General features: G+C 40.8%; 1 protein-coding gene across 1 annotated transcript in view; it reads left to right on the top strand.

Moving 5' to 3' along the window:
* LARS2 (leucyl-tRNA synthetase 2, mitochondrial) overlaps window positions 1–5,159 on the top strand; it is a 90,182-nt gene extending 85,023 nt beyond the window's left edge. Inside the window, exon 21 of the mRNA XM_054058252.1 lies at window positions 3,996–5,159. Within this exon, the coding sequence (XP_053914227.1) occupies window positions 3,996–4,175 (180 nt within the window). The 3' untranslated portion in view covers window positions 4,176–5,159. The remainder of the gene's footprint in view (window positions 1–3,995) is intronic.
* The last annotated feature ends 6,431 nt before the right edge of the window (window positions 5,160–11,590 follow it).

Consider the following 11,590-nt stretch of genomic DNA (forward strand, 5'->3'; position numbering starts at 1 on the left):
TTCTAACCTTTAATATACATGCTTAGCAGAGGCCACAGAGTATGTCTTTTTGGAGGACGTTTTCAATTGGCATATTTTCCTAAACCGGGGAGAAGGACTGAAGTACCAGCTGGAGTTAATAACAGACAGCCTAATATTCATTGTGGATTTATTGGGTGGGTTTTTTTTTCATTTTGGTTTTTTTTTTTCTTAAGTGATAAGTATTTATTTATAGCAGTAGAAAGGTCATGTACCCACAGAAATCTTCACTTGGGTATAATCACTTTGCTCAGGCTTAATATAGACCTTCACCTTCAAGTACAGCTAGCAAACAGCTTAAATTCCAGTGTTCAGTTTATAAGGAAGTCATGAATAAGGAATTGTGCAATTATAGAAACTTCTTTGTGATTGTGGTTAAAGCAAACACGTTATTAAATATATCTTTAAAATAAAAACCTCAGCAATACAGGGAAAGCTCTAGACACAATGTTTTTTAACACTGTACAACTGAACAGAAAAACATTTAAACACTTCACTGATACTTTTCTGCTGATGTTAAAATTTCCTTCTTAAAAAATGAAAACAGAAGAATAAAAAGTGATTTTGCATTAAGTGACCATTATGAAAATTATTTTTGTTTCCTTCCCTGGCTGTCAAAGCCGTTGCCTTGTGTGGAAATCTTGTAACAGAGAAAAAGCAACCCCTGCGTTCCCCTTCGATATTCATGAAAGAATATGATGTATATGAACACCTTCCTTAGCTACAAGAGAGCAAGTGACTGGAAGACCAGAGAGACACGTTCCTTTTTCAAATTGGGAATAATTCTTAGAAATAATGACTGGGGGATGTGCCTGGCTTTCTAAATGTAAGAATAAGGCAAAAGGGAAATACAAAAGAGCAGGGAGAATTCATAAATGTGAACATTTTAAAGTCTTGTGGACACTGTAGGTTTTTGTATGGCTATAAAAATAAATTGCCCTCATTAAACCAAGAAACACTCGACATATGGAGGAATTGGTTAATTCCAAAGAGGCAGTGTCTCTTCACAAGGCCGCACAGTCCCACTGAGTCTTTGGGCCACAACACTATTCTTCTCAAGACATCAAACTGCCTCAGGCTGCCAGAGATTTGCCTGCTGAGACATTATGGTTTTATTTCTCTTGACACAAAATAGTTCATTATTTCCTGTCTGTACTGGAGTTATGTCTTTCCATATTTAACACAAAGCTGCAAAAACAACTAACTCGCTGCCTCCTTGGCTAATATCATACAGATTGCCTGCAAGAAAGACATTTAAATTCACTGGATATGTATGGCATCTGTTATTCTAAATGTTATTGCAAAGTTGAATATTTTTAATTGTGCCATATATTGTTAATGCTGTGAAAAATCTGACCTGAGTGTAGCGTGCATTTCATCCTAAAAACACGCTTCCAACTGCATTCCTCACATTTGCTAGGTGGTGCAAGCAGCTGCAGCCTTAGAACTGATGTTTTCATAAATTTAAAAAAAAAAAAAAAGTTGGTGTTATTTTTCTTGCTTTGGCCTATGAAAGGCCTAAAACTGCACCAGTATTTATTCTCCTTTTTACTTCTCAGAAGGATTGCACATCAGTGGTAAAAAAATATTTGAGTTGAACTAAAAATTCCTCTCTACACCCTCCAAGTGCTTAGTTTTCAGTCTTTGGTGATTTCATTTCATCTTTCTTAACCTCTCTAGTTCCCTCTAAATCCAAAATAGTCTAGTTAAAAAAAAAAAAAAAAAAAGAAGAAAAGTAAAAGCAACAGCTTTCTTCCCCAGGGGAAGTAAGGGCCCAAGCCTCATTTATTTCTCCTCTTGCAGTTTGCCATGGTTTTTCAGAGAAAGAAGGCTGCCAGCACCTACGTTTCTTGTGCTGGCACTTTTACCTGGAACAGCCAAGGGTTATGCTGATTTAAGTGAGATACAGAGAGAGATGAAAGGATAGCAGAAGATATTTGTCCTACTGAGAATCTAACTCCTCAACTAAAAGGATATTTGAATAGGATGTTTGTTACACATTAGTGTGTGATTAAATCTTTAATATGTTCGACTTTGCATCACGATAACTACGATATAATGAAAGCCAGGCTGCAAACCCATGCTGAAATCATAACCACTCTGTTGTTTGATAGGATTTATGGACTTAGTGTGGGAAGATCAGGGGAGATGCTGTGGCAAGATACACGGTGTTAGGTCGTCCGGGCTTCTCAACCTTTCTAGGAAAGCACAACCATTGCAGTCATTTATTTACTAAGTTGATTTAGACTGCTTGGCTTTTCTGTTGAGAACAGCACCAAATAGGTTAGTTGTGGCAAGGTTCCCCCTGCCAACATCCATCCACTGGGACATATTAGTTTGCATCGTGGAGGACGGTGAATGACATTTTAACTAAGCAGGCATAGTTTTGAACTGCAGGCAGTGTGTCCTAGCAGCTAACTCACAGGCTCGCTTTATAGTCTCACTAAAACGGTATCTGTTTGGATTTTACTGTTTTCCTGTGGAATGCATTTCTTCTCTGAAGTGCCCTGTCAAAAAGAACTGCTGGTATTTATTTTTTGCCAAAGCTTTAAGAATTAACTCTTTTATATTTTTCAAGGGATTTACTTTGTACAAGGTGCTAAAGGCAAAGTTTAACACAGCCAGCCTTTAATGGTGCCACGTTCTGGATGCTTGTGGGAATAGTTTAAAAGCCTGCTTATATTATTATTACTGCAAATTGATGTCAACACTAGTCAAAACCCCCCTAGAAATTTCCTATCTCAGCTGCATTTGAGACTTGATCTTGCTCCTTAAAAATCTGTCCCAACTTCTTCTCTCTGAGACTTGCACAGATTTTTTTTTTTATTTTTAATAAAATACAAACTAAGTAAGTGAAGTAGGTCTCTCTCATTTGTGGTATGTTGCATAAGTGTATGCTTAATAAAATCCAGGTGAAAACCAAGCTGTGTGCATTTTTCTGTCTAAGCTGTATGAAGCAACATATTTTCCTTTTAGATGATTGAAAACTCATTACAGTGATGTCTAAAGGTCAAAGATCTGCGATACCTGCAGCAGATTTTTATGCAAATAATTTGATTGAAGTGGATTTAAAAAGTATTTTTTTTTCATTTCCTAAAGTGTGGGATTGGTATTATTTTCATTAATCCACTGGAAATACTCCATGTAATTCTGAAGGCTTTTGTAACAATGAATTTTATGTCAGTTCCCAAAGGTACTCAGTAAGGCTTTGTAGTCTCTGTCAGTTATTTGCTTTTACTGAATGACAGAAAAGATTTATAAGACCATTTGATAAATTAAGGTGATTCCCACTGAAGACCTTACATGATTCTACCCTGGTGATGCAAAACCAGTATGGAAGCTGCCCTGAAAACCAACCACGCACAGGAAAGGTTACCTCGTGAGTGGTTGTCATCTTTGTGGTCAGTGTTGTCTTAATGAGCCACGTGTTTAGTACGAATGCAACATGCAGTGAGTTACAGAGTATTAATCTAAAACGGAGTGATGATGAATCTTTCAGATATCTTTTCAGCCACCAACAGTTTTATTTTAACAAATCTTCCATTTGAATCTCTGTAAGGAATTGCCTAGCTGTAAAGAATCCATATTGCAGGCTAGAAGTATGTACAAACCAAATTTCCCAGCTGACAAACTATTATGTTCACTCTTATTATTCAGCTTGTCTAACAGTTGCTTTTTTAAACTTAAAAGATCTCTGCATTGCGTAGTCGCATGCTGCTCACTGTCTTCAAAACTAAGGCTTCCTATGACCATTTCTTCATTTTCCTTGAGTATCATGAGTTAGAGTTTCATTTTCTTATTTTATGATAGAGGGACAGGAGGTATGGAGAATTTGATCTTCTACTTAGAAAGTTTCGTGTTGGAGAAAAGAGAGTTTGATCAATATTCTTGCCCCACGTTTAATGAAATGGATTGAAATTGCACAAATCAGTCTAATAACTTCTGGTTTTCCTTGTTTTCATGTCTCTCTTTTTCAGATCAATAACAAAGCTTGTGGCAAAGTTTTTGTGCCTCAGCAAGCAGCCCGTAATTATGAAGAAGTCCATGAATTAGTTCTTCAAAGTGAACTTGGAATCAAGCATCTCCAGGGACGGATCATTAAAAAGGCCTTTCTGTCTCCCAGAACTGCCCTTATCAACTTCTTAGTGCAAGAATAGCAAAGGCTCTGCTGAGCTGTAAAAGGGAACTGGCATCTTTCAAGATGAAACCAATTAAAAAATATGAGTTATGGTTATTTCAGTCTCATGTGACGGTGGAGAAGAAATGCTATTACAGTCATGTTGCTGTTAAACCTTCATTTCAGCGTGGAGAAATGCAGAGAATTAAAGTTTCTTGTCAGGTCAGGATGAGATGCTGTTTGTATTCTCGGAGAGGATGAGAAGGAAGCGCAGAAGAATTAAATGATTATAACAGAATGTATGTTATATAAAGTGCAGAGGTTTTAGTGTCAGCCTCAGGAATATATCCTATTGGAAAGTTGGCTTGGCTAAATGCAAAGGCATAAATATGATTCCAGGACTAAAACAACTGCCCTACGTGCTACACAAAATGTTAAGTGCACTGCAGTCAATCTTTGTTTCCTATATCTCATGTTTGGGTATCCTACCATTCATTAACATTTTAAGTTGTGAGAAAATGCTACTATAGAGTGTTGATTCTAAAAAGTATTTGTTTAGCGTTGGCCTTGGGCACAGCAGGTAGCTAGAATGGGGCGGTTTGATACATTTTACCATATCATACCTTCCATATATACATACCTTCCAGAGCCAAGCCAAGAGAAAGGTCAGATTATTTAGCCAAACCCTGCCTTAGCTAGGATCCTCCTTCCTCACTGGCATATTTTTTTTGGCTCATACATGAGAGATTCAACTTCAGCAAAGTCCTTGCAGTTTTTCTGCACAGAACAGAACAGAGCTTACTTCTTAAACATGAGCCATCTCAGAGACTTTTGGGGGGATTCAAGAAAGGGATGAGTCAGCTGCTAGAGATGCAAGGCAGACAGGTTTTTTTTGCCTCTGCTCCTAGTTCTGTAGTGTCTAGATTGTAAAACTGTAATTGAAAGTCTTTCTTTGTTTTCTGAGGGGTTCTTTCAGTGGAAATAGCTGTCTTGTTTCTAAAAAATCAATCAGACTTTCATAAAAGACAGTCATTCTCATGCCTCATTTCAACCATTTTATTTGTACACTGCGTTGCTGTTATATCCACATGGAAATGTTTATTGTATTTAGCAAATGCTTAAAAAAGCGTTTCCAAAGAGACAATTATAGGGTTCATTGTCTAAGAATGTCTTTTCTTTAGCAGCCATTAAACTAAGTAGTCCAATAAGACAGCCATTTATGAACCATTCTGACAGTAAAGAAGCTGGCAATAAGAACCAGGAGGGCAAATACAGAGGTCTGTATCAGTTTTCCAGCCCAGCAGTCATACGGACTCTTTGATTGTGTACAAGGAAACCAACAACCATCTCCCTCTTAGCAATAAGTCCAACAGACACTAAGCAACTAGGATCAAGATAGATCACACTGCAGTGTGAGTACTAGCTAAGCAAGACCAGTATTAATTTTGGTTTTCTGCGTTTTTGTTACCAAATCCCTAGCTGCATTACAGAGATGCCGGGCTCGACAAGCAGATTTGGCTCCATACATCCCTACTTCTGCAATAAAACTCCTCTGTTTTCTGCTTCCTCCTGGAGCACACTTATGCAGATTTTCTCTTCGGCGGTCCTTGGACACAAGAATGACTAAGAAATGGAATATTTATAGTGAAGATACGGTCTCTGCAGTTTTAAGGCTCAAAAAATCTCAGCCACAAAGGAATGCATTCAAACATTCAAACACAGGCCTTTAGTTGGAGTTAAAATAATTTGAATTCCAGTGTCTGCCTGACATATATGTTGTTATAAATTCATAAAACTCCTGTTCAGAAGCCCCTAAAGGGGCTGTGAAAGAGATCCTTTAAAGTAAAATCTAGCACAGCACAGTCCTGCTTTTTTTTTCCCTGTGTAACAGTTTTAACACACCCTGTGGAACCATTTTAACAGTTTTTCTTTGGGGGAAAGGTGACATGTTTGGTGTAAATAAAAACTTTTAAAATTTACAAGGATGAAGAAAGATGCTGTGAGCCCAGCAGCCCTACGGTGCCCTTAAACAAAAGCTGCAGTCACTCCAGGGCTGAGCAGCAGCCCACAGTGTTTATTGCTGTTAGCACTGGTGGGTATTTGCTCTTGCAGGAGGAAGTGAATTGTGGATGTCATTTGGTGATTCAGGCAAAAATCAAAATAAGGAATGGACTTCTACAAGCTAAAAAAAAAAAAGACAGTGAACAGCAGTTGCACAAAAAGTGCATGGTCAGAAGGCACAGCAGCATGTTTACAGTATGTTGAAATTCAGTGTGGTCTGGAGGATACAAAATGGGTGGTGAAAAAGTGAGTGAGAGAGATGATGCAGAAAGTCTGACGGAGCCTGATCCCCTGGTGAGTTTGAGAGACGGCAGAGGTGCCAGCTCTGGAGTTGTGCAGTTGTCCTGACTGCTGCTGACACTTCTCATAAGGTTGACCTGCTCTGAAGCATGATTGCCATTTATCCTACTGTTTGTCCTAGGTTTGGTCTGTGCCTAGATGGGATGGATACTGAGACACAGGCCATAGCCTGTTCCCAAGCCTTTTTAAAATGTCTTATCACGGATGCCTCTCATTTATTTAATAGTTATTACTTGTGTCGCGGTACACATGCACCTTTAGGCTGAAGGTGGTATAAAGCATTGTCACAGAAGAGTTCAGTGGCTACATAGAATGGGAGTTTTAAGTCTGGGAGGGGATACTTGAGAAGTGAGACAGAAAGGTGATGGTGGGCCATCAATCAAATTGCACTGCATTCATCACATGCTTTAAAATGGATATGGAGCCACTGTCCTTATGCCATGAAGTGATATTACGCCAAAAATGATGTGGGAGATTTGCTAAGCCCAGTGGACCAGACCCAGGACAAACTACTCCAAGAAAGGGATCCATGACATGGAAGGGACATTTCCTGCATCCTGTCACTCAAGATGGTAGAACACTGGTCATGACATTGATCCAGTCTGTATCAAATGTCTATTTTAAGTAATATAAAATCTTGTAAATAATTATTGGCACACCTTTTACTGTAAAATTGTTCATGGAACTGAATTTCCAAAAAGTCTGGCCTTCAAACATTGATTCTGGAAAAACAAAAATTGGCAAAGTCCTGAAAGGTCACTAAGTACTTTTCCAAAGCCATAAGAATCTCAGACGCTGGGGTTATGAGGGCATTGAAATGTGCTGGAAGACACCATCATGAACAAAAACATGGGTTTAGGTGTGGGTGTTTCATAGTCCTCTCCAGTGACTGAGATGACATGGACATGCCAGTGCTGCTTTGCAGCAAGGCAGTATGTGACATTAAGGAACAACACAGCTTCAGCCAGGAGCTAAAGCAGATCTCTGACCAAGCTGTCCCACCTATGCTTTGAAAAAAAAACTATTCGAGGATGTTGCTGAACAAGTGTGTATTTTTCCATACCCTTCTCTGGAATCCAAACATGGAGATTTCGTACAAAATCAAATCTGTGCACTGAGTAGGTGACTTACTGGATTAAAGTAATGCTGCAGAACTGACATCTGGCTAATGACAGATTTTTCTGATCTGACTTTGTAAATGCCTGCTTTGGAGGGAGAAATTCCACAGGTAGCGCAGGTCATACAATCTCTTTTCTTTGTCTCTCCTTTTTTTCAGTGTAAAGCCTCACAGAAAACTATTCTCTAAACTTTTTACAGTCAACATGAACTAGAAAGAATGTTAATTAGCACTTTGCTGGTTGTTCCTTCCTAGCGAGGTTTGCAGTATATAGGATTTTCCTAAAAACTTGGCTATAAATGAGGGCAGAAAGAAAAATCACAGTGGTTTTTTTTTTTTCTATTTTTGCAATATTTATTACAATTTACAGAGAGGGGACTGGCTTGATGTGTATTTACCAGCTTGAAAGAGTATATACACACTGGTTTTGCTGGATGTTTTTTTCTCGTGTCTTTATTTCTTCAGTCCCCTCCTATTATGATCTGAGCTGATATTGTATCAAAGTACTGTACTGTAAGAGAAGTGCTGAATGTGAATCTGGCTGGTGAATATACTTATCAGCCCGCTGATTTCTATCAGTCTGGTTACCATCTGCTTTTGACTTTAAAAAAATGCCGCTGGAACTACAACCAGATTTTTTTTTTTTGTGGAAAGGAGGTTTATGTCTCAAAGAAGAAGCGTGAGGCTGATCACAGTAGATCAGAGAGTTTCTAGCATGTCCCAGCCATAGCAGGAGGAAAGCTGAAACGGAGCATTATCTCTGCGCGGGAGGGGACAGGATCAGAGCTCTCATCTCCAGCCCAGAAGAAAAAAAAATCTTGCCTGATATGCGGAGGAAAGGTGGAATTTTTTTTTCCCTTTCCTGAATAAAGTGACTTTCCGGTACCACAAAGCATTCTGCAATTCAGTAACCCCATAACCCCATCTGTCCCAGGAGTCTCCGAGTCACACATGCGCTGTGTATCTCACGGCACTTCTCTCACTCAAGTGAGCCTTGGGTTGGATAAGTTCAGGTCTGGCAAGTTGCAAATCATCTTTGTCTTCCATATAAAATTAACTCTAGTTTTATGTATAGTCCAAGAGTTTGAATAGGTTTTCTTGGATTTAGAAGTTGTTTGCATCTCTTGAGTGGGAATATTTTTGCCTGGATGTAGCGACATTGCGGAAAGAAGTCCCGTTGGCTCTTGTTCTGTCTGCAAGCCTTTACGTTGGCCATGAGAGACAAAGCTCAGTCATGGTCAAGCAGATAATTGTATTTGTTGTCAAGTGAACATCACCCAAACTCGTGAGATGTTTTGACTGCAGGAATCTCATAAAAAGTACCTTGTGAAACTGAACATCCAGGACATTTCCTTGGATGCTCATCTTCTTGTGCCACACCAATTAAAACAGCTGCCAAACTGCTCAGTAAAGGAATGTGTAAATAGGAAAGGCTTAAGTATAATGAGCTGAAGATCCACGTTCTTTCTGCTTGTACTTGTGTCACTCAGGGTGTTTGCGGTGTAAGAAGTTCTTTTATTTGAAAAGCCTTATCTTTAATATAACTCTAAGCAGAACACATACATTCACACAGAATCATAGAATAGTTTGGGTTGGAAGGGACCTTAAACAGCGTGTAGTTCCAACCTCCCTGTGATGGATAGGGACATCTCTTACTAGATTAGGCTGTCCAAGGCCCCATCCAGCCTGGCCTTGAACACCTCCAGGGATGGGGCATCCACAGCTTCCCTGGGCAATATGTGCCAGTGCCTCACAACTCTCATTGTGAAGAAATTCTTCCTCATGTCTAGTCTAAATCTGCCCCTCTCCAGTTTATACCCATTGCCCTTCATCCTATCACTACAAGCCTTTGTAAATAGTCCCTCCCCAGCTTTCTTGTAGCCCCTTCAGGTACTGGAAGGTCACTATAAGGTCTCCCCAGAAAGAGGCTGAACAACCCCAACTCTCTCAACCTGTCTTCATACGGGAGGTGCTTCAGCCCTCTGATCATCATTGTAGCCCTCCTCTGGACCCGTTCAAACAGTTCCATATCCTTCTTATGTTGAGAATTCCAGAACTGGACACAATACTCCAGGTGGAGTCTCACAAGAGAGGAATAGAGGGGCAGAATCACCTCCCTCGACCTGCTGGCCACGCTTCTTTTGATGCAGCCCAGGATACAGTTCGTTTCTGGGCTGCGAGCACACATTGCCGGCTCACATCAAGCATCTCATCAACCAGCACCCCCAAAGGCTGAGAAAACATAAACAGAAATGTGTGTCTTTGTGCTCGCTCTCTTAGATACAAGCACACTGTCTGGGCTGGTTGCAAGGAGAAGGCTCACAGTCACATCAAAGGCTCTGAACTTCCTTATCTACCAGTAGTTTTTTAAACGTGCCAAAAGCAAGGGTCAAAGATCCAAGGTTCTCCCAGTACACGCACCTCTCGCTGCCAGAAAAGGCTCATGAGCTGCCGAGCAAGGAGAGTTGCTTTCCAATAACTGTGCGTGGTGCTGACAGTATGCGAAGTGCAATACATACAGTCCCAACAGCTGTAGATGATCCAGTGCACTGATCAGGAATAACAAACACAGGGCTCATAACAGGGCAGAAAAGTGTGATTTAATAAAGGAGCATAGCGTATTGCTGGCAGTGGCAGCCTGGCTTCGTTTCTGATGAAGATTAAGAGAATTGGCAAAACGGGAAATTGTTTTCTGCTACAAAAGGAAATCAATTGTCTTTAAGTACACAGCAGTGTAATTAGCAAATCTTATTAATTGCTGCAAAATAGAAATACAAGCGTGCGTTGCAGTGCTGGCTAAGACAAGAAAGTGCTGTGAAAAAGAATTGTAGAAGCTTTTAGAAAAGAATATTTTTCTTAAGTACGTCTCCATCCCTGAAGATCCACGTGCCTGGACAAAATATCAAGGGTGCAATAAAAATATATACTTCACAATTTTCCCATGTGAAAGAGCATTTAAAAACATCTGTTAGTCAGAGAGCTGCTCCTCTGACATGCACAGAAGAATGGGGTGGATGCACTGACTGCATCTGGCAAGTCCACTCCAAGTCCACCAAGCTATGTGAGGCCGATTCCTGATGGCAGGATGTCATCTGACCCGTGGAGTGCCTCCAGCCGAGGATTGCTAAAGGCCACGTATGTTGGTTAAGCAGGTCATGGTGCTGTTTGTGTTAGTGTGCTGATAAAGAGGCAGGGAAACGGAGCTGGAAAATTCTGCAGGCAAGTTCTTGTCCTGATAAAAGTCTCTTTTTTAGTAGAAAATGGAGAAAACAAACTTTTCCATATTCTTTTGAGCACAGCTAGGAAAACCACCAAAGCTGCAACTCTGCAGCCACCAAGCGTTTGGCCCAGTGGACTGAGGGCAAAGGGAGAACAAGGTCTCTGCCACTGCACCTGGGGATACTGAAGAGAGGAAGTTGAAATGAAAAGCACTTGGCACCTGCCTCTGGCTTTCCTTGGGGAGACCTAACCACTGCAGCTCAGGGATTCACGGCCTTCTTAATTTTTGCTGCTTCCTGGGCTCCTGTTTGGGATCTCAGTGATTCCCCATGGCTCTTCTCCCTTCCCCAAGGTGTGCCCTGCCAGATAACCCTTCCCTGCCTCAGTTTACCCACCTGAGAGCAGGGCTCACAGCATCCCCGCTGAACTGATAGTGCAGGTCACAGAACCACAGAATCACAGAATGTCCTGAGTTGGAAGAGACCCACAAGGATCATCAAGTCCAACTCCTCTCCCTGCATAGGACAACCCCAACAATCACACCATGCGTCTGAGGGCCTTGTCCAAATGCTCCTTGTTTGCTGTCAGGCTTGATGCCATCACTGTTCCCTGGGGAGCCTGTTTCAGTGCTCCATCACCCTCTCAGTGAAGAACTTTTCCCTAATGTCCAACCTAAGTCTCCCAGGCACAGCTTCTTGCCATTCCCTCAGGTCCTATCATAGGTCACAGAGAGAAGAGATCAGCGCTTGCTCTTCCTC

The sequence above is a fragment of the Cuculus canorus genome, chromosome 2, assembly GCF_017976375.1.
Source record: "Cuculus canorus isolate bCucCan1 chromosome 2, bCucCan1.pri, whole genome shotgun sequence".
Classification (NCBI taxonomy): domain Eukaryota; kingdom Metazoa; phylum Chordata; class Aves; order Cuculiformes; family Cuculidae; genus Cuculus; species Cuculus canorus.